This window comes from Erythranthe guttata, chromosome 7 (assembly GCF_056151865.1).
Source record: "Erythranthe guttata isolate IM_541 chromosome 7, IM_541, whole genome shotgun sequence".
Classification (NCBI taxonomy): domain Eukaryota; kingdom Viridiplantae; phylum Streptophyta; class Magnoliopsida; order Lamiales; family Phrymaceae; genus Erythranthe; species Erythranthe guttata.
The window spans coordinates 14,387,573-14,410,680 of NC_142539.1; the positions used below are offsets into that span (position 1 = coordinate 14,387,573).

Sequence of the window (23,108 nt, forward strand, 5' to 3'; positions counted from 1 at the left end):
ATAACATATCCAGTGCATTATCAGATTAGAGCTTCTAACTATATATTAGGGGCGAGTGTAATTATCGATACCATAGGGATCTTAAAGTTATTTAAGCATACCTCAAAAGTGTGGATGTAATTTACCCTAATTATTATAGGAAAACTGAAGTTGTTCCGCCACTTATGAATGTAAAGGAGGTACAAGATAATGCGTTCTTCGTTCAATCACTCTATTTGGTGGAGAATGTGGATGTAAATGCAAGTATGAATGACAGAATGAGTTGCTAAATTTTAATGTATACATGTATTTCTTCAAGATTTAGTTCTGTTTGTTTTTTTCCAAAGCTTATACCAGATGCCTTGTTTGCCAGTCATATAAGTTGTTGATAATTATAAATGTCAATTATTCAAATAATCAAATGATTCATAATCTGAAAGAGTGCATGACAAAGAAGAGGCTAAAAGTGGAGATTTATCACAAAAAAAGCCAAACGTGAATAAGTTAACGTTTTACGTTTAAATTGGAAATTGTCGATGTTCGAATGATGATCCCCATTTATTCGGTCGGTTCTTCTCTTGGTTTGGGAGAATCAAAGAATGATGACTTGTGATGAGAACTCAGATTGAGTTGTTATTATTCGATTAATTCTTCTCTCGAATTATTCACTTCACGTAGATTATGTAAAATTGATGATATTTACAATTGGGGTTGCATATTCTCACATTCTACTCGTATGGACTCGAAAAGCACCGTTGACAAGTATCTTTCCCCGAAGCTCGGAAATACCACCTGCAAAAGTACACAATCTTAGAAAATTACAGATAAAATAGGCCCTAATGTGTTTGTATAATTCATCCATCTATAGGGAAAAATACAGTTTTCGTCCCTCAAGTTTGCTCCAATTTCACATTTGGTCCTCCATGTTCACAAAAAACACATTTGGTCCCTCATGTTTCAAAAATTCAACACTTTTAGTCATTTCCGTCAATTTTCCGTTAAAACTAATGGAATCAAACGTGAGCCCATCACTACCTTAACTGACGGACTAATGGTAAATTGACGGAAATGACCAAAAGTGTCAAATTATTAAAACATGAGGGACCAAATGTGTTTTTTGTGAACATGGGGGACCAAGTGTGAAATCGTTGCAAACTTGAGGGATGAAAACTGTAAATTTCCCACCATCTATGTATCAAACTTGTATTTTTCAATATAGACATCTCAAAAGTCGCATTTAAATTCAGATGACCCGATATCCATAGCCGTAGAACACCAGATTAAAAACAATAAACGTAAACTCGATTTAAAAAAAAATAAAAATAAAAATAAAAAAAATTCAACGTACCGCAATTAGTTTTCCAGCATTTTCGGGTCTCGTTCCAACCTTAATAGCAGCAGCAGCTGCTGCTCCCGAAGAAATACCCACCTGGGAAAATTCCAAAAAACAAATTAAACGACCCCACACTACAGTAACTCAAATCTAGTTCAAATCGAAAGATGTAATTTACTTCCTACATATTTAAATAGTACTCGTTCCGAATATAGCACTAACCATTAAGCCCTCTTGAAGAGCCAATTGCTTGGCCGTTTCCACTGCTTCGTCACTCGATATCTAGCAACAAAACAAATACAATAAGTAACTTTAAAATGGTTCGATTCAAATTCACTATGAACGATAAATCAAATATCAAACTAACTCAGAAGTAATAAACAAGATCCGAATAATTTCATGATTTAGACAAAATAGCATATAATATATATATATATAATTTAATTTCGGACTAAATGAACTTCACCCCCTACAAATTTCCCATTTTCGCACTTTCCCCCTACAAATTGAAAAACTAGATATTCCCCCTTCAATGCATTATTTTTGTTGCACTTTGCCCCATAAGCCAATTTTTGGTGGGCATTGTGCAACAAAAATAACATTTTAAAGGGGCAATGTGCAAAAAGATAGTGTTTTTAAGGGGTAACATGCAACAGAAATAACATATGAAGGGGAAATGTGCAACAAAAATACTCAATTACGATCAATAATCCATTGAAATTTTGATATGGGGGCAATGTGCAACAAGAATAACATCTTGAAGGGGGGCATTCACTTTTTAAAATTTTAAGGGGGCAAAGTGCAAAAATTAGAAATTTTTAGGGGTGATGTGCAATTTGCCCTTTAATTTAGAAGCTATATATAAAATGCTAAGTGGGTCGAAACGGACCTCTATAACTTCATCCATCACATCTAGATCCAAATTTTGCGGTACAAAACCGGCCCCAATCCCTTGAATTTTGTGCGGACCTGCATTTTCAAATTACAGATGCTAATAAAAAAAAGGGTAAATAGCATTAAACCACCTAAACTTTTTGAGTTTTTGCGGATCACCACCTGAACAATTTTTTTTTGCACAACTTCACCTATACTTAATTAATTGTGCCACTTTACCCTTTTTTGCCGGTTTGCAGGTCAAAATGACCGGTTCTCAACCCATGTGCGTCGCACATGACAAATCCAAGGCTATTGACGTCTTTCCCATTTTTAAAATTGAATAAATGTTAATTTTAATTTATTTATTTTATTTTATTTTTGTTTTTTGAAATGGAATTTTCTTAAATAGAATAATTAAAAAAAGAAAAAGAAAAAGTAAAATGTCATCTTGTTCCCAGCAACTCAGCCTGGATTTTGAACCCATGGCCCGAAAACTCCGAACAAACCACCACCGACATAAACACTTTCTCGCCTCTGCAATTTCAAGGATTACCACCGCCGTCGCACCAATCTCACCACCCACCGCCCACCTGCGCACACCCGATCTCACGGTCGAGCGCCGCACACCTCCGCCGCGGCATGGGGCGGCCTCAATTGTGAGAATCTCATCTAATCCTACATTCGTTGGAAGAAGATCTAGTCGATTCGGAGGAAGAAATCGAGAGAAAATAGTGTTCATATAACCTCAATCGGGGAAAGGGGGAAATTAAATGAACATTTTTGACCTAATTTTAGGTCCAATTTCAGTCAAGATGGCGGCGGATTTGAAGATGTGGTGGTGGTGGTGAACTTCGTGGTTGTGCAAGAGGGCAGAGCTGGTTCCTGGTGGTGAGCGGCTGCAATATGAGAGAAATGGTTGATGAAAGTTGTGAGTTAGATGAGTAGGGTGGGGTGGTTGAATATGATATGCCGCCGCCAACGCCGTTGGCCTTGATGAGTTTATGAGGAGGAGCTATGTGAAATTAGGGCTGATTATCGACGGATAAATGGCGGCGTTTTTGTTGTTGTTGGTCTGATGATGGTGGTGATTGGGGGAAATAAAATTGCAGCAGTAGTAGCTATGGTGGATCTTCTGCTGGTGAACAAGGCAGGTGAACAAGACGAAGACCTTTGTTGTTTTTTTTTCTTTTTTTTTTCTTTTGTTTTTTTATTTTTTATTTATTCTATTTAACATTTATTCAATTTTAAAAATGGAAAAGACGTCAATAGCCTTGGATTTGTCATGTGCGACGCACATGGGTTGAGAACAGGTCATTTTAACCTGCAAACCTGCAAAAATGGGTAAAGTGGCACAATTAATTGAGTATAGGTGAAGTTGTGCAAAAAAAAATTGTTCAGGTGGTGATCCGCAAAAACTCAAAAAGTTTAGGTGGTTTAATGCTATTTACCCTAAAAAAAACCGCAACTTTATACTCATAAATTACAAAACATAAATTATATCGTACCCGGAGTTCCACCGGATAGTACGTTGCTCTCTGTGGGCTCCACGCCAATAACCTAATCAAATAATAGCATGCAATGAAATAAATAAATAATAGCAATTATATATAGTAGAGCTTATCGAAAATAAAATATATACGCTACCTTTATATTAGGAATTTCTTTTTTTTTTTTTTTTTTACCTTTATATTAGGATTGTGTTCTTTGAGATAACGACCGACCCCCGAAATAGTTCCGCCGGTGCCGATACCTGCGACGAGTATGTCCACTTTGCCTTTCGTATCTTCCCATATCTCCGGGCCAGTGGTTTCGTAGTGAATCTGAAAAAAGAAATGAATAAATATATGTGTGTGTGTGTATATATATATATATATATATATATATATATATATATATATATATATATATATATATATATATATATATATTCGCGTCTATTATGTAAGTAGAATACATCCCCATAACGCTCGTCTTAAATGTTGTATAAATCCAAAAGTACGGTTTTATGGTATGTATCAGATACCATCAAAATAATGTGAACACATCACAAAATATTGTAATGATTGATACTATGATGTTTCAAGAATCCATCAATAGTAGGGGCGGAAATCGGATGGATTGGATTGAAAATAACATATTTTTTCTGATTCCGTTAGGAAAATCAGAAATCGGAATTTCTGAATTAAAATAAAAAAAACTTATTCCAAAATCGAAAATCTTTGGATCGGTATTGGCGGAATTCGGAATTTCCATTTTTCTAGTCACCGATTCACCTATAAATGGATAATAATATTGATATTATAAGTTTAAAATTTTTCTCATAAATTAAAATTGGATCGAAAATCAGAATCTAGCATGTAATCCAATTCCATTCCAAAAATCAGAAATCCGAACTTTTGGAATTCTGAGTGAAAAATATTATTCCAAAATCGGATGCAAGAAAATTATTTTTACCCACGAAAAACCAAACAACTTAGAAGGATGTAAGCAAAAAAAAAAAAAAAAAAACACCTTGGGATTCGCGGGGTTGTTGAATTGTTGAAGCATATAAGCATTTGGAGTATTCTTCACTATTTCTTCAGCTTTTCGAATAGCTTCGTTCACACCTTTGGCTGCATCGGTCAAAATAAGTTCGGCTCCAAAAGCTCTCAAGAGAACCTTTCTCTCAAGACTCATCGATACAGGCATTGTCAGTATAAGCTTGTACCCTTTTGATGCGGCTATAAACGCAAGACCGATTCCCGTGTTTCCACTTGTAGCTTCAACCAAAACAGTCTAGCAGATAGTCAAATTTATTACACAGTCACTAAATACTAAATCATTAACATTAATTTTTATTAAAAAAAAAAAAAAGTTATGGTTCACCATCTTACCTTTCCGGGAGTTATAAGCCCTTTTTGTTCAGCATCGGTTATCATACTGTATCCTATCCTGAAAAGTGAAAGAAATATACGATTAAAGCCGTCAAAGGAATAATGAAGACTAGTTTTTAGCTCAATGATGAAGTGATTATCTTATGCAGCATATATTAAAGTTCGGGAAAATAACAATATTTGTCCCTCAAGTTTGCACTGATTTCACATTTGGTCCCTTATGTTCACCGATCACTTTCTTAGTGGATTTTCCGTTAGTACTAACGGAATCAAGCGTGTGCCGATCACTTTCTTAGTGGATGGAGTAACGGTAAATTGACGAACAATGACCAAAACTGTTAAATTATTGAAACATGAGGGACCAAATGTGTTTTTTGTGAACATAGGGGGAACAAATGTGAAATCAGTGCAAACTTGAGGATGAAAACTGTAATTTTCCCACTAAAGTTAGAATGTGAAACGAAAATTGCTCTCTCACCTGTCCTTGACACTGCAACATGGCTCCATAATCTCAAGCTTTGCAGCTATATTCGCAACACAGCCTTTTACAACTCTATTCAAGTAAACCATAGGTGTCTTCCCGATAAGCTGTTATAGAGCATCGAACATTGAAAGAAAATTAACAAATAAATAAACTAATGCATAAGACTACCAAAAATATGATGTAGCAAGAAAATTATAGATGACAGGAAACACGAAAAAATGATGTCACTGATTGCATATATCTAAAATCATGAATGCATCTAAAAATGTAGGTACCCATTAGATGGATAAAGCACATCTACGAACTTTGTTAGATCGAAATACAATGCAAATTCACATTAGATTACCTTATGAGATTTGTAAGGACCTCTCAGATTGCTAGAATAGTGCTTGAATTTTCATATCTCAAATGGCAAGATTACATGAGTATTTATAGGATAAATGCAACATGAATCCAACCTAATACTTATATTTAAAATAAAATATTTGAACCTAAGTAGTAGTACATGAACTCTGTGAGAAAGGTCATACACGAACCAAATGAACTCATGTACTAAGGAAGTCATGCATGCGACTGTTTAGGTACTACCTATATTAATATAGACTTCAAATTATACTTCCGATATGCTCACTAAGTTCGAAATTTATGGATTTAAAACAAATTTGGTTAAACTACTACAAACAAAGTAAAGGCGGGAGAACTATTATGAGCACAAACACAGCACAATTTCTTGGTGTCAAGAGTTTTTATGATCCAGCGAGGCCAGCCCATTACTAAACCTAAGAAAATGGCCCAAGTAGACCCACTTCTACATTTTCTGTAAGGATTTTGGAACATTCTAGAGAGTTACTGGAAGCTTCTCCTATGTAAATATTTTTAGAAATTGTTTGTAGTGTTCTAGAGAAATAGTAGTGGTGCTTGTTAGATCACCACCATACTAAGTGGAGTAGTATAAAAAGGAACTTTGTGATTCATTTGTAACTATCAAATATGTTCAAGCAATTAAAGCATTTCTACAATATCTCATCTTCTCCATAATTTAGCATACAATTACAACAAAAATAAAAACAGGAAAAATTACAAGATTTTGGTCCGTGCATAATTATTTTCTGATTCCCAGTACAACTAATCATAAAACAACAAAAAAGATGATGATTTTGTAATCCAATGAAAAAATCAAATCAATAAATAGTGGTAGCGGAAAAAAGAGAAGGTCATGTAAGAACTTACTTCTACCCATCTTGCATCAAAAAATCAAAATCCAATTGCTCTATTAGCTATAGTCGTTAGAAAGTATAAAATAGTGAAAATAATGAAATGGAAATCAAAGTAGATGAATCCGCACCATCTCCCCTAATCCACGGTGAAGCTGCCAGCATTCCAATCCAAGAACAGAACTATCTAATCTAGAAGCTAGACCGCAGTATCATTCCAATCCCCATTATTTATATATTAAAAACACATGTCTACTTTCATCTTTAAGTTTACGTTGATTTCACATTTGGTCCATGTTCAAAAAAAAAAATTATTTAATAATTTAACACTTTTGGTCATTTCCATAATATTTAGTCTTTCATGTTTCAATAATTTAACACCTTTGTTCATTTCCGTCAATTTTCTGTTAGCACTAGCGCAATCAAGCATGTGTCCATCACTCTCTTATCTGTCATCACTCTCTTAACTGCAGTAAATTGACGCAAATGACCAAAAGTGTCAAATTATTGAAACATAATGTGTTTTTTTAACATGGCGACCAAAATTGGTGCAAACTTGTGGCACGAAAGAGAACCTTCAACTTCATACGAAAAAAAGAAAACTGGAAATACATGTTTAACTTAATTTTTTCAAGTGAAAAATAAGAAGACGATGAAAATTTAACTCGAAATATTTTATATTTAGGTGTTTGTCATAAAATTCGAGGCCCAATATCCAAGGGTTATTTACCCGGTAAACCTTACCACTACAACTAGAACATTGAAGTTTTGCGAATTATGAGCAAAATCACTATAAAATATTTTTTGTAATTTATTTTATCACAACTTTCTCGTACTAACTACTATTGAAAATGATTCAAGTCGGGATGGAAAGCCCATAAATAAATATACAACTTTTGTGCTTTCCAATTTTTGAGATTGTTTTTCTTATAAGTAAAAAGAATGTGATTTGACGTTGCATAATTCCCCTAATTCAAAACCATAGAGACATATATCATAATTACAAATTCACCCAAGAATAACTTTCAATCCAAATAGTTAAGCACACACTAATGTTACTCCAATTCATAGAGAGAGAAGAGAGAGAGAGAGAAGTGATAATCTCACCTGGCTTACGTCTTCAGCAATACTGAGCCCTTCAATCACCGCCCGGGGCTCGACAGACGCCGCTTTACACACAATTCCTCCATTACCGTAGCCAATGCTAATACCTTTGTTACAACCCCACTTTCTGGATCGGAAACGACACCGTCCGGCGGCGGAAAATTCCGGCGAACAGAGTTCCGACTTGTCAACGGCCGTGAACAGAGAAGTCAACGGTATTCTCGCCAGTGAAGACATCGTCATAGCACCACTCTCTCTCTCTCTCTCACGCTCAATGCGTGTCTACTGTGTGTGAGATGATTGTATTGTATCTGACAGAGGTAGGAGGATGTAGGATGAGGTTCTGAAATAGAGCAGATAGATCCTCGAAAGCGACCTCAGATATTTGAATATTAAAACAAGTAATTGATATTTTACCTTCGAAATTCACCATTTGAATTCGGGACGGGATTTCGGGAATTCGGGATTTTCGGGATAGAAATTTTAAATCCCAATCCCGTCCCATAATATTAAATTCCGGTAATATCGGTATCCCTAAATATTTCGGGAATTCGGGATTGGGATCGGGAATCCCATATTTTGGCTAAAAACTAAGAAATATTGATTTTTTTTTTCATTAGTATTATTTTATACATTAAACCAACTTGAATATATTATATACATACTATTATTATTGCACTATTTATTTTTACCACAAAACTTGGAACAAATGAAATTTGAAAAATTTAAAAATAAGTTGAAACGTTATATTATATTGGATTTCTCATCTCCTTGACAAATATATATATATATATATATATATATATATATATATATATATATATATATATATATATATATATATATATATATATATATATATATATGTGTGTGTGTGTATGTGTGTGTGTGTGTTTATTAGTTTTTTTTTCTTTTTTCCTAATTCGGGATTAAAATATCCCGATCGGGATTGAACCAATTCCCGAATCCCGATCCCGTATTTGTTCCTAATCCCAATCCCGAATCCCGTAATCCCGAATTCCCGAAGTTTTAATCCCAAATAGTAAAATTCTAATCGGGACGGGACGGGATCCCGAATCCCGATCCCAAAGTCCCAGCCCTACTCTATTAAGTCTTTTTTTTTTTTTACGGTAAAATTATAGTTTTCGTCCCTTAAGTTTGTACTGATTTCATATTTGCTACCTCATGTTCGCAAAAAACATTTTGGTCCCTCGTGTTTCTATAATTTAATATTTTTTTTATCATTTTGTCAATTCACTGTTAGTCCATCAGTTAAAAAGGTGATATGCACATGCTTGGTTCCGTTAGTACTAACAGAAAAACGACCTCAGAAATTGGAATGTTAAAAGAAGTAATTGATATTTTACGTTTGAAATTCACCATTGTCGAAGGGTGGATTGTATGGAAGAGAGAGGATTCGGTCTAGACTCTATAAGTTTTTTTAAATTACGATTTTTGCCCCTAAATTTAACCTCGATTACATATTTGGTCCCCTTGTTTACAAAAAAAAAACAAAAATTTAGTCCTTCATGTTTTAACAATTTAACATTTTGTGTTATTTCCGTTGATTTTTCTTTACTATTAACATAATCAAGTATGTGCCGTCCACTTTCTTAACTGACAGTCTAACGGTTACTTGATGAAAAATGACCAAAAAGGTTGAATTATTGAAACACAACTTTTTTTTTTTTTCTGTCAAGTGTACTAATCAACTAAGACATTGTCGATTAACAAACTAACTCCTAAAATTTGTAGTTGAACAATGAAATTGATTACTAAAAGTAATAACAACAATTGTAATGTTGTCAATAAAAGCCCAATACAATTCAACTAAAAGAATCCAAACAAATAACCAACAGAAACAAATAACAAAAACAACTAAACAAAATTAACTATTATACAAAATAACCAATATACAAAAATTGTATTAATTTATACAAATGGACAATGGATTGACAAAACACACCACCCATGTGCCCCAAGTCCAACTACGCCTGACGAAATAATTGATCAATATCCAAAAATCTGAAAATGAATCAAAAGATATAGCAATTAACATTAACCGACAACTGAGCATAGTCGATTAAAGGGATTTTCTCTAATTAATATTTTTAGAGATTGTTTTTACATAAATTTTCCAATTAGGGGTGTTGCTAATTATCCTTAATCTAAATAGCTATATAAACTAGAAGATGAAGTCAATGAGACGACTTTTGTAGTATTTGAGGAAATATTATGCATGGTAGGTAGTATCATTATTTAACTACAACATGATTTAACACGTCTTCGCCATTGACTTTCTCTTTGTGAAAGGTAAACAATATTGTAACATGTCTAATTAATTTTGAATTCAACTTTGGTTAATTAGTTAAATTGAAATATTGGCATTCTAAGATCAAATAGTGTATTAAATGATTTTTCGTTTTCGAATATATATTTCTTGCCTCTTGGTAATGATTTTCAGCATTTAAATACGTATCAATAATTGATCTGCATGTCCTACTTTTGAATCTCACAACTCTCTCTCTCTCTCTCTCTCTCTCTCTCTCTCTCTCTCTCTCTCTCTCTCTCTCTCTCTCACTCTCACACACACACACACACAAACTCACACACTCAAGGAATTGAAAGAATGGAAGCAGCTCCGGTTGGAGCCGCCCTTGAAGTTTTATTTCCAAGACTGATCTCAGTTCTGGAGAAGCAGATCGACCTCTTCCGAGATTTCAAGAAAGACCTAAAAAAGCTAAGAAGTTCAATCACCATGATTCAAAGTTTCTTGAACGATGCGGAGAACAAGCAAATCACCAACGGAACTGTCAAACTTCTGGTTGCATAAGCTCGAAGGTGTCGCTTTCGATGCCGATAATGTTTTGGATGAGCTCGACTATCAACATCTCTCCGAAACAATTCATCATCATACCCAACACAAAATCAAGAAAAAGGTACGATTCTTCTTCCCACGCAATATTCGTCGTCTAAAAATGGCACATAAAATCGAGGATATCAATAAAAATTTGAAAGAGATCAACAAGGAGGCAAGCAACTATGGCCTTCAAAACATAGTAGCGGGTGCAAATGCTCAAGCTGATGGATCACAAGGCCCATCTGCTGGCAGAGAAACTGATTCGTTCGGTAACGATCCAATTTTTCTTGGAAGAGAAAATGACGTGTCCGAAATTGTGAAGATGATGACTACTCCTCCAAATGGCGATCATGTATTCTCTATCCTTCCGATTGTCGGGATGGGGGGGCTCGGAAAATCAACGGTAGCTCGTGAAGTGTTTCATCACGAAACAATAAAAACTCATTTCGTTAACCGTTTTTGGGTGCACGTCTGTAGAGTATGTGGCCCAAATGAATTCTTTGTGAATGGCCCATTAAAATTCCACCTTGCAACCCACTTACGAGCAGCCCACAAAATTTGAGCCCAAAATTAAAGTCAGCCCAATCTCACTAGGTTTTCCCTTTTATTCTCTCTTGACCTTTTTTTTTATCTCGGTGTTTTGTTTTACAGCAGATTAATTATTCAAATCTGCCCCTTTTTTTCTCTCAACAAATCTTGGTGATTTGTTACCTAATTCTTCGTGAATTTGGTGGATGATTTGGGCGTATAAGTGCACCCTTTTCTTTTTCTGTGTGAAGAGACGAAAAAAAAACGAGAGGAAAAATAGAGTCGAGAAAATACTTTGTGTATTTTGAGAGGGAAAAAATAGAGTGAAAGAGAGAAACCTTTTTTTGAGAAGCAAAGCTCGATTCTTTCAATGAATTCGAGCTTACTTCTTTAGGGATAAACCGGTGAGATTAGGGTTTGAATTTGGGATTTCGTTTTCTTCGTGTTTTTCGTTGAATACACTGTGTGTGTACGTGTGTGTGGCTGCCGTGAGTGTTGGAGGCCTCACTTGGATCTTGGACGAGGACTCGGAGATTGAAGACTGAGCCGGAAAGTTGATCCCCGCCGGAGCAGCCGTCGGAGATTTATCGTTCGCAATTCTGTGTGAATTGCTCGGTTCTGTTCCTTACCCTTAGCTTATTCATTTTTCAGCATTAAATAAATTATATTATATTCTATGTTAATTGGCATTAATATTTAGAATAAAATATTGTGGATACGATGATTTCACATTCTGCTTTCATAACTCGTTCTATTAAGTTGCTGTCATATGCTATAATTAATTAATTAATTGTTGATTTATTATATTATATTATATTTTAATTGTTTCTAATAAAATATGAGTATTTTGATTTTGTGTGGTTTGTCTTCTCCGGGCGGATACCCAACAGTGGTATCAGAGCGTTGTTAAGGGTCCGTCCGGAGCGGCGTACGAAACCCTGGTCCAGGGGTTTCGCTCAGGTATTAATTTCTACTCTTGGTGAGTTGATTGATTCTTTGTGATATTTATACCTGGTATTGGTGAATCTTGGTGATTCTTTGTTTATTGCTTCCGCTAATATTTTGTGTGAATCTGTGTGATTCTTTATCTTTGTGATATTTGAAAAATTGGAATCTTTGTGATCCGTTTTTGCTCTGAAATTGTGAATCTTTGTGATTCTATAATTGTGTGATTTTTTGAAAAAAAAAATTGTGAATCTTTGTGATTCGATTTTGCTAAAGTTTATTGAATCTTTGTGATTCTCTTGTGTGTTGATCCTGCTGGTATTTAATCTTGGTGATTTTGCTATCTTTGTGATACTTGAATATGGGATCTATGTCTATGTTATCTTTAGCTCCTTTCGATGGAAAGGGTGATTTTTTTATCTGGCAACAGAATATGTGTTTGCATTACTTTGTGTTTTGCTTGTTATTTGCATTACTTTGTGTTTTGCTTGTTTTTTGCATTACTTGGTGTTTTGCTTGTGTTTGCATTACTTTGTGTTTTGCTTGTTTTTTGCATTACTTGATGTTTTGCTTGTGTTTGCATTACTTTGTGTTTTGTTTGTTTTTGCATTACTTTGTGTTTTGTTTTTAAAACTTGTACTAACTTTGTGTTTTGAGTGCAGGTAGTGTCATACGGCAATGATGACTTCGTTTCTCCTAAAAGGGTCCCGATGATCCATTTGGGCCAGGTGGAGATTTGTAGAGTATGTGGCCCAAATGAATTCTTTGTGAATGGCCCATTAAAATTCCACCTTGCAACCCACTTACGAGCAGCCCACAAAATTTGAGCCCAAAATTAAAGTCAGCCCAATCTCACTAGGTTTTCCCTTTTATTCTCTCTTGACCTTTTTTTTTTATCTCGGTGTTTTGTTTTACAGCAGATTAATTATTCAAATCTGCCCCTTTTTTTCTCTCAACAAATCTTGGTGATTTGTTACCTAATTCTTCGTGAATTTGGTGGATGATTTGGGCGTATAAGTGCACCCTTTTCTTTTTCTGTGTGAAGAGACGAAAAAAAAACGAGAGGAAAAATAGAGTCGAGAAAATACTTTGTGTATTTTGAGAGGGAAAAAATAGAGTGAAAGAGAGAAACCTTTTTTTGAGAAGCAAAGCTCGATTCTTTCAATGAATTCGAGCTTACTTCTTTAGGGATAAACCGGTGAGATTAGGGTTTGAATTTGGGATTTCGTTTTCTTCGTGTTTTTCGTTGAATACACTGTGTGTGTACGTGTGTGTGGCTGCCGTGAGTGTTGGAGGCCTCACTTGGATCTTGGACGAGGACTCGGAGATTGAAGACTGAGCCGGAAAGTTGATCCCCGCCGGAGCAGCCGTCGGAGATTTATCGTTCGCAATTCTGTGTGAATTGCTCGGTTCTGTTCCTTACCCTTAGCTTATTCATTTTTCAGCATTAAATAAATTATATTATATTCTATGTTAATTGGCATTAATATTTAGAATAAAATATTGTGGATACGATGATTTCACATTCTGCTTTCATAACTCGTTCTATTAAGTTGCTGTCATATGCTATAATTAATTAATTAATTGTTGATTTATTATATTATATTATATTTTAATTGTTTCTAATAAAATATGAGTATTTTGATTTTGTGTGGTTTGTCTTCTCCGGGCGGATACCCAACAACGTCTCTGAAAATTTCGATGTCGTGATTCTTTTCAAAAAGATTCTTACATCCTTAACTGGAAAGAACATTGAACTTGGAAATAAACAAGCTCTTCTTGAAAAGCTTCAGAAATATTTGGGAACCGAAAGATTTTTACTTGTGCTCGACGATGTTTGGAATGACAATCGGAAAAAATGGGATGATTTTATTAATTCCTTGCGAAACATTAGTTGTGCTACAGGAAATGGCATCATGGTTACTACGCGACTTGAAAATGTTGCTTCATTGGTGGCTACACTTGGTATTCATAAACTAAAAGACTTGTCAAAAGATGCGTGTTGGTCCATAGTTAAAGCAAAAGCCTTTCCACAAAGTAATGTTGGATCAGAATTTAATACCATTGGGGTATCTATTGCAAAAAGATGCCAAGGTTTGCCGTTGGCGGCCAACGTGGTTGGGGGATTTTTGTGTGGTAAATCGATTGATGAGTGGCTCTCTATTGAAAAGAATTGGCTCTCAGGTTTAGGAGATGAAAATTTGGTCTCGAATATTTTGAAACTGAGTTTTAATCATTTGTCGTCACCATCACTCAAAAGGTGTTTTGCATATTGTTCCATATTTCCTAAAGGATTTAATTTGGAAAAGGAACAATTGGTTGAGCTTTGGATGGCAGAGGGATTTCTTGGAGGAAATGATGATATGGAGAACATGGGCGGCAAATTCTTTAATCTTCTTTTACAAAACTCGTTGTTACAATTTGGGAGAAGTGTCCGTGGACTCTATACCGATATAACGTATTACAACATGCATGATCTTGTTCATGATCTAGCATCCTCTATTTTAAATTCAAGGATAAATGATCAAGTTCGGTACATGGGTCTGCAATCTATTAGTGTTGAATCGAGTGATGTCCCAGACGAACAAGCAAGATGTCTTCGTTCGTTACTGTTCAATGGTAAAATATGTGCACGCATGTTCTCAGAGTTCAAATCGCTGCATGTTCTAATTCTGGTGAGTGATGGTGGTGAAGAGTTGCCAAGTACCATTAAAGAGCTAATACATTTGAGATGTCTTGACATTTCACACACAAGAATTAAATGTTTACCGGACTCTATTGGCGAACTCTATCACTTGCAGACATTTAGAGGATGTTATGTTTTCGAGAAGCTGCCAAAGACAACGAAACACTTGACTGGCTTAAGACATCTCCACATTCCTCGAATAGAATTACCTCCAGAGATAGGAAGATTAACTTCTCTTCGAACACTACCGTACTTTGGAGTGGGCGATGAAAAGGGTTGTGGAATTGGTGAACTTAGGTTAGGAGCTTGAAAAATCTTGTAGGGGAACTAGAGATTTATAATCTTGAAAAGGTGCAAAGCAAGGAAGAGGCTACGAGCGCAGATTTATTGCATAAGCCAACCATATTCAAGTTAAAGCTAACGTGGGATAAAGATAGAAAAGGTGAAAACAATGATGAAATTGTGTTGGAAGGCCTCCAACCTCACCCTGATTTAAAGAGCTTAAAAATTTATGGATTCAGAGGAAGACGTTTTCCGCCATGGTATTGTAATATTTCTGGGCTTAATAAATTGGTGGAGATAAAACTTGAAAGTTGCATGGAATGCGAACAACTCCCAATGCTAGGACGCTTGCCACATCTCAAGAATCTTTATCTACGTAATCTGGCTAATGTGAAATCCATAGGTTCGTCATTCTACGGAATTGATGACAACTGCAGCAGTACATCAAGTATCGGAGTTTCCAAGAGCACATTATTTAATGTGTTTCCGGCACTTGAAAGGCTCGAGTTGCTGGGGTTGTCAGAGCTGAGGGAGTGGTTGGAAGTAGAATTGCCAATTAATGGAGCCGAGAATCAACTACCGGTTGTATTTCCTTGCCTTGAATACTTGATGGTTGATAGTTGCACGAAATTGAAGAGTGCTCCGAGTCATTTTCCATGCCTTAAAGAATTGGAGATTTATAGAATGGATAGTGGGTTACCTCTGGCAAGTATATGTGGGATGACATTAATCTCGCTGACAAGACTCAAAATTAATTCAATCGATGGATTGATGTGTCTCCCAGATTGGCTATTCCACAACAATCGAAATCTCAGGGAGTTGGAAATACGGAGATGTACCAACTTAACGCATCTAGTTTCCTGCTTCCGACGCGGCGGCACCTCTGTAATCAGGGAGATGCATGAAGAGAGTTGTTCGAAACTCGGAGAATTACCGGATGATGTACACCACCTCAGTGCTCTTGAGATATTGATTATAGACGATTGTCCGAATATGAGAGAACTACCATATGATCTACACAGCCTCAGTGCTCTTGAGATACTTAGACTGGAAAGCTGCCCAAATCTGAAGGCAATACCACATCCACATGAATCACACGATCGGCAATTATTACTAGGATTGAGTTGCCTTCGCGAACTGAGTGTTATTAGCTGCGAAGGGCTGGTCGATTTGGAAAGAGAAATGATGGAGTCGTGTGCGCTGTCCCTCGAGGATTTGAATTTGCGGGGTTTAGGGAGTTTAAGGATGGATATTGGAACGATGATTGGATATTGTTTGCATAAAATGCCCCGTCTATCACGTTTGTCAATTGTTGGTGTTCCGACAGCGACGCTGGTCATTAATTCCTCCTCGGAGATTGGTATGCCTCTTGGCTTCAGGATACTGGATGTAACCACGACGTGCGACCAGTCAGATTCAGACTGGACGGATATTGTTGATGCCATCTTGAAAGCATCAACCAAATCTCTTCGTAAATTAACGTTGCGGGGGACGGAGCGTAGTCGGGATCTACCGGATTCGATTCAACATCTCACTGCTCTTTCTAGGCTGTGGTTAACTGGTTTCGGAGAGATGGAAGCATTGTCGGATTGGCTTGGGAACAACAACAACTTGTCCTCATCTCTACAGAGATTATTAATATCCCACTGTAGGAACTTTTGTCGTCTGCCGTCTAAGGAAGCAATGCAACGCCTCACAAAATTAACCGAGTTAGGCATCTATTATTGTCCGCTGTTAAATCTAAAATGGAGACGAGATGGAGATGACGACAATGATGATGATGATGATGATGATTCTGAGTGGCCCAAGATTTCCCATATCCCTAAGGTCGAAGTGGCTAGCTATCGAATTCCAACTAATGCTCAGTGAAATGTAAGTACACTTATTTTTCTACTTTGTCGAATTTACCATATTTTATTTCTTGATTGATGATATATACAAACTCTTTTTTATGGGATTTGAATTAGCACGTGTAAGGATTTATCGAAGTTTTGGCCGTTTTTTCTCTTCCCATGTCGCATCTTTCTTCTTCGTGAAATGGTTTAGCCCGGAATTTTGGAGGTCCGTCCGTTGTATTTGTGTTTTCTTTCTAAAGAAAGTACACTACAAAATCTTCTGTCTCCAAAAGTTCATATTTGCAGCAAAAGCCTTGTGCAAAGCAAGGCAGCCAGCCAAGATAGCGGAACAGGATCCCTTCTACTTTCCTTGGGGGAGGTTGACGGAGGAGGGGGCTGGTTTCAGAACTTTTGCCGTCGCTGTTGTAAAAGCTTGGCTCGAGCTCGAGCTCGAGCCAAAAAAAAAAACAAATACTCGATGAGCTCAAGCTCTGCCAAAACAGTCGAGCTCGGCTCGTTCACACCCCTGACACCACCCCTTAAATCAGATTTTGCATTTTGCTATTGGCTTCATTACAATGACAAAACTACTCTTACCATAGAAAAAGAATTTGGAAGACTACAGTACTACATTATTCAAAATATATAGTATAATAATTATATAATAATAGTATTTAAAAAAAAAAAAATCACTTGCGCCCGCTATAAGTGATCTTGTGTAACCTTTCGAATACAGTAGCAAATCTCCCTAATTGCCCACTCCATCCACTTTTTTTGTCCGAAGACGTATACTTTATGATCGACAAGAGAGAGAAAATGCTGTAGAAGAACACGTCGAGCAAAAAATCAATGCATTAAATCAAATACAACAAGAGTTAACATAAAGATGTACTTCTGCCAATAGTTAAGAGGAACATTTATGAAACTTTATAATAATTTCTTCCCGCCATTTTCTTTTTCATATTTTGAAGGACTTAAAACCGTATTCGGGACTCGTCATCCCATCTTCCCAGTCTCCCATCCTCCGCCCGCCAAAAACTACTTGTTGGATGCCCAAATATCTGCCGTAAAAGATAATTAATAATAATGCACAGTCACATTATTACGATTGAACACTAAATTATTCGAAAAAACAATGGAAGGCTTACTCTGAGCTTAACACAGTCAAGCAGTTGAGAAGAACATCTATTGAAAAAAAATCAGCTGTACCCAGGTCTACCCTGTAACCACATTTAAAAAAAAAAAAAACGTGGTTAATTAATAAGAAAGCCCAGAATAGATTGTGACATTATAGATAAAAGGCTAAATTACGGCCACCCCTAAGTTATGGTCAAATTACGAAACCCCCCATCATGTTTGGGTAATTACAGAGGTAAAATTTGGGATGTTAAATCAGTAAAACCGAACCGAAATTTCGGTATGCCAACATTTCATACCGTTTACCGAACTGGATATACAATTTGGTTCGGTAAATAACCGAATTACATAATCTTTATGTAAAAATATTTAAAAGGAGGGGTGACTGTAATTACCCAAACAATAGGGGTTTTTTTCGTAATTTGGCCATACCTCAGGGGGATGGCTGTAATTTGCCCTAGATAAAACAAATGAAAGGCGAAACCAAAATCTCATACCAGACTCTGCCCCAATTGTCTTGGAATTCAACGTCACTTATGTCATGAAATGACGAAGGCATCACCTTAAAACCCTTGTCTTCATCGTAGAGTGGATCGTACTCCATTGACGAGTTTCCCAACTGCATCAGTTACGAGATTATTTACCATCTTTTTTTTCTTGAACATTTATCATTTTATTGTCAATTCGGAAAACTACTATACCGGAAAAGCACAATTTTCATAATTTTTTTTTTGCAAAATGAACAATGAACATGTGGTTTTCAAGAAACATATATATATGAGAGAAGGGCAAACCTGTAAATTGGATGAATTGAACGCACCTAAGCGACCCATCACATACCATGATTGAATAATCTGTTGCAAAAGTTACACACGGATATTAACGACTTATGATTTGAGATACTACTCAATACAAAGACGGAGAATTTACGTACACTGCCAAGAAGATCAACATCTCGATCAGAAGGCGATCCGTACAACTCAAACCATATGTAGGAATCAAGCGGATTAAAACTGCAAATCATAGAAATACAATTTATAATCATCTATTAAAATTTAAAAGGTATCAAACGATCATAATAAATCAGATTAGGAAAATCTCGAACAACGAAGATAATTCATGCAATAATTTAGGTCAAATTGATCTTCTCTATACAGATAATAATTTGTTTAACGTGAATGCTAAACGTGTATATTATATACAACATCCTTCATTTTTCTTCCATTAGTTAACGAAGAATATTTCAGTATATTGGTTTCCCGACTGGATTACGAAAGCGACAAAGGCAAAGGAAATACGGAATATGTGACAAATTTGTTATGATTCAATGGAGAAGCATAAAACTAGATGAAAGTAAGAGGTATTACTCTCTAAAGCTAACTTTGAATGCAACGACGGATCCGGATTTAGATTTTTGGAAACTTCTCCCTTTCTGCCGAACTCTTTCTTCAACCTGTCAAACATAGACAAAACAAAGTTACATTCCGAAAACCAAAAAATATCTTCGCAAAGGTACATTTTGTCATTTTGTTGGGTAAATTACAACCAACCCCTGAGGTATGGTAAAATTACGAAAATGCCCCTCCTGTTTGGGTAATTCCAACTACCCCTCAACTATAAATGTTCTTACACGTCCACCCTTGCGGCTTCAAATTTAGTGGAATCTTCTAGATTATATGGAATATTCTCAATTTTGGACCCGTTTTAGATTAGAGCTCCACATTTTGAAGCTAGATGATCATAAGATATGTTTTTTAGCTTGTATATATATCATATTGTGGTGCATCTGAAACTGTATTTTTGCAAAAAACGAGTACAAACTAGAGAACACTCCACGGAATCTAGATGATTCTGTTGAATTTGACACCATAAGGGTGGAGATGTAAGAAGATTCATAGTTGAAAGGTAGATGTCATTATCCAAACAAGAAGGGTTTTTTCGTAATTTGACCATACCTCAGGGGTGGTTGTAATTTACCCCATTTTGTTCCAAAAGAAGATGGACTTCAATGACATTAAAGACAACAATAATATAAGACCGGAATTACAAGAACACAAAGACGATAGATTTAGATTTTGCACAGAGCGTATAACACTTACAAAGCCTAAGTATGCACTTATGTGTTAGCTTATTAATAAAAACTAGTGAATGTAAGTATTTCAGAATGTCGGGCCAGGAAAATATGCAGCTAGTAAGTCAACAGCTCCAGTCAATGAAGCCCTTCCCAACTATCTTGGAAGGGCTCGAAAATATTACTTTGCCCTTAAATTCATAGTAGAAGTTACAGTGTGGTCCTTATTACATGAAACAACGATGATTTATCGGCCATTATGTAAGTCTTCAATCGACGGCACCTCAATTACATTGCAAATCACAGATCATTCATTTTTATACTTTATGAACCCAAACCAACTTTTTTTTTTTTTGTGTGTTTTACATTGTCGTAAATTTGTTCTGAGATAAGATTCTTATTCGAAAGTTCCTTTGAGTGTGATAACAATGTAAAATTTAACTATATATAAGCACTAAAACAAGAAATATCAACAGAACGCGAAATAATAATATATAGACGAACATTTTTCTTCACAACACTGAATTGAAACTTTTCGAGTCAACCCAAAAATGAAGAACGGTCAACACAGTTTTCTGCCATTGGTCAAATCCTATCGTTTAACAACAGGACACAGTTCAAACAAACACTAACTAACCTTTTTTCTCATGAGCTCAGGGTTTCCAATGCTATCTCCTAAAACAGCTTTAAGCTCGGAATCATTTCTACACGCATCTTCCAACACCCTGCACATGATTCAATACAACATATTAAAATACAATCAAAGAAACCAAAAACAAAAAAAAAAAAAAAAAAAAAGCAAAAATTACTTTGCCCAAGCAGGATAATTGTGCTTATGGTCATAATCACGTTTCCGTTTTTCCTCACGAACTTTCAGCAAACGGCGGCCCCTTGCTGAAGTCCCCGACCCTTTGGCGGACTTTTCGTTTAGAACAACATTGCTATTATCTTCATTGCTTGTACTTGTGTCGGTTTTCTGTGCCAATGCTACCGTAGGCAGACGCCGTAGCTTTCGATTACAATTAAGTGTTTTTACATTAATTTGAGGCATCGCTGGAAATTGAGCTGCTGAGAGTGGACGCGAAGAAGAAGTTTGTTCCTTCCATGTACTGAAACACGAGCATTGTGTATACGCACACGACATTTCCATTTGTTTTACTACCTGCATATACATTTTCATCTCAGTTAATAGCATAAATTCTTTTATTTATTTTATTTTTGACCTAAAGACTGAAGAATTTTAAATTCAAATGGAAGAACGCTTTAATAAATATTCGAAATTAAGAAAGCTACAAATAAATTAAACACAGCCCATTTATTCGCTGCATGACAAACAAAGCAACAATTAACATTCGGTCTTTCTAATCAATTGATTTCTTCTGCGTTAGAGATAATTATTAAGTTTCTAGAAATAATGCTTAATCGATAATTCACGAAAAATTGAAAAATATGATGAATAAATTCTCTAAATTGGTAAAAGTTGAACACAAAGCACAGGTTCCATAAGAATGGCGTATTTTAGTAGCACCGGCATAAACAAACAGATACAGTTAGTACGAGTGTTTATATATGTGTAGATAAACCTAACCTCAAATCAGCAAATGGCAGCAGCGCATTTGGTGGCGGTGGTGGTGGTGGCGGTGGCGGTGTGGTGGTGGCGGTGGCGGTGGTGGCGGTGGTGGTGGTGCACGGCGGTTCAAGGAGATGATGAGGTGGAGCAGACGACTGAAGTAGAGTGTAAAAAATCTGATGCAGAGGTAAATTTGTTCCGGAGAAGCTTAAAAGAACTGGATAATTAAGAGTCGATATTTCTTCCTCCCTAAATTCAAAGGTTAAAATACACTTTCCTCCTCTATACTATAATTATTATCGCATTTATCCCTAAAATTACCAAAACATACAAATTGACCCATATTTACTTTTTATCGAATTACTCCCTAAACTATAGGGAAAAAACAAAATGACCCCTAATTTTTACAAGTCATCTGTTAAAATTATAGCACCGTTAAATGTTATTTTTAGCAATAGAAAGTGAAAAGAAATTTCCAAATTTCGTCGCATCTAAGAATTTCTAATTTTGGAACAAAAGTTTTCATTTCGAATTTCGAGAATTCTAATTTCTAGATTTTTGTAATTTACTTGGATCGTTATGGTTACAAATTGTCTTCCAGAAATTCTTATTTTTATCCCAAAACAAAAAACACAAATCAATATTTTTGAGCGAAAACTTGGACTATATTAATCTTCAGCTTCAAAGTTTACAATATTTTGAATCACCAAAAGGAAGAATCGGCAAAAGATTTGGACCTTTAAGTGAAAGTCGAGTTACTTCATGGGCAACTTGATTTCCTTTTCTATTAATATGCCTAGCAGAGAAACCTCCAAACCATTGATTTCCTTTTCTATTAATATGCCTAGCAGTGAAACCTTCAAACCAGCCCTAAGCTGATTTCACTGATTTCATTTTTTTAGGGAATTGCAATTCATATTTCACTTTCAAAGAAAATTAGAGTTTTGTTAATTTATAATCCAATCCATTGAATTTTTAATCTTGGTTCTAGTTCCTTTTGTTTTTTTTTTCCTAATAAAGAAACCTGCAACCAACTATATACGTGTACTGGGTAAACCAACACTCTCGTATAATAGCTTGCAAACCATAGAAGAGACGTAAATCACACAAAACTAATCATGGTTCTAGTTTTCTAACACTATTAAATATTGATATACAACAATCTCTTCGTTTAAGCTAAAAAAATTACTTGTTCTGTTCCATACTATTTGTCTCTTTTGAGAATTTTTTTTGTTCCATATTATCTGCCACTTTACAATTCCAATGCTGCATTAATTGTTTATTTTTCAATTTTACCCTTATTAACTCTATTGCACTCTTCCTGTATTAAT

At 35.6% G+C, this 23,108-nt stretch overlaps 3 protein-coding genes across 4 annotated transcripts; 1 reads left to right on the plus strand and 2 right to left on the minus strand.

The window, feature by feature from the left end:
- Nucleotides 1-384: 384 nt before the first annotated feature.
- LOC105953965 (cysteine synthase) lies at nt 385-9,264 on the minus strand. Of its 2 annotated transcripts, XM_088821016.1 has the most exons (11): nt 9,231-9,264; nt 7,867-8,280; nt 5,540-5,649; nt 5,062-5,119; nt 4,700-4,963; nt 3,871-4,008; nt 3,694-3,745; nt 2,202-2,281; nt 1,535-1,594; nt 1,328-1,408; nt 385-771 (listed from the first exon to the last, which is right to left on the minus strand). In XM_088821016.1, the coding sequence occupies exons 2-11, from the start codon at nt 8,104-8,106 to the stop codon at nt 679-681; spliced, it is 1,176 nt and encodes a 391-aa protein (XP_088677142.1). In that variant the 5' UTR covers nt 8,107-8,280; nt 9,231-9,264; the 3' UTR covers nt 385-678. The 2 variants fall into 2 exon arrangements, with proteins under 2 accessions (XP_088677142.1, XP_012833091.2); XM_012977637.2 differs by lacking the exon at nt 9,231-9,264 and having other exon boundaries at nt 7,867-8,290.
- A 1,143-nt stretch (nt 9,265-10,407) lies between these two features.
- Nucleotides 10,408-17,152, plus strand: LOC105953961 (putative disease resistance protein RGA3). The gene is given in 5 exon segments (XM_088820352.1): nt 10,408-10,681; nt 10,683-11,201; nt 12,859-12,939; nt 13,834-15,177; nt 15,180-17,152. Coding segments are annotated over 5 exon segments (3,987 nt in total). The 5' UTR covers nt 10,408-10,492; the 3' UTR covers nt 17,034-17,152.
- A 681-nt stretch (nt 17,153-17,833) lies between these two features.
- Nucleotides 17,834-21,856, minus strand: LOC105953963 (structural maintenance of chromosomes-like protein, putative (DUF3531)). Its single transcript, XM_088821017.1, has 9 exons — nt 21,796-21,856; nt 21,017-21,369; nt 20,845-20,932; nt 19,504-19,589; nt 19,071-19,149; nt 18,931-18,990; nt 18,634-18,755; nt 18,148-18,219; nt 17,834-18,060 (listed from the first exon to the last, which is right to left on the minus strand). Exons 2-9 carry the CDS (start codon nt 21,355-21,357, stop codon nt 17,958-17,960), a joined length of 951 nt encoding a protein of 316 aa, XP_088677143.1. The 5' UTR covers nt 21,358-21,369; nt 21,796-21,856; the 3' UTR covers nt 17,834-17,957.
- Between the last annotated feature and the right edge of the window lie 1,252 nt (nt 21,857-23,108).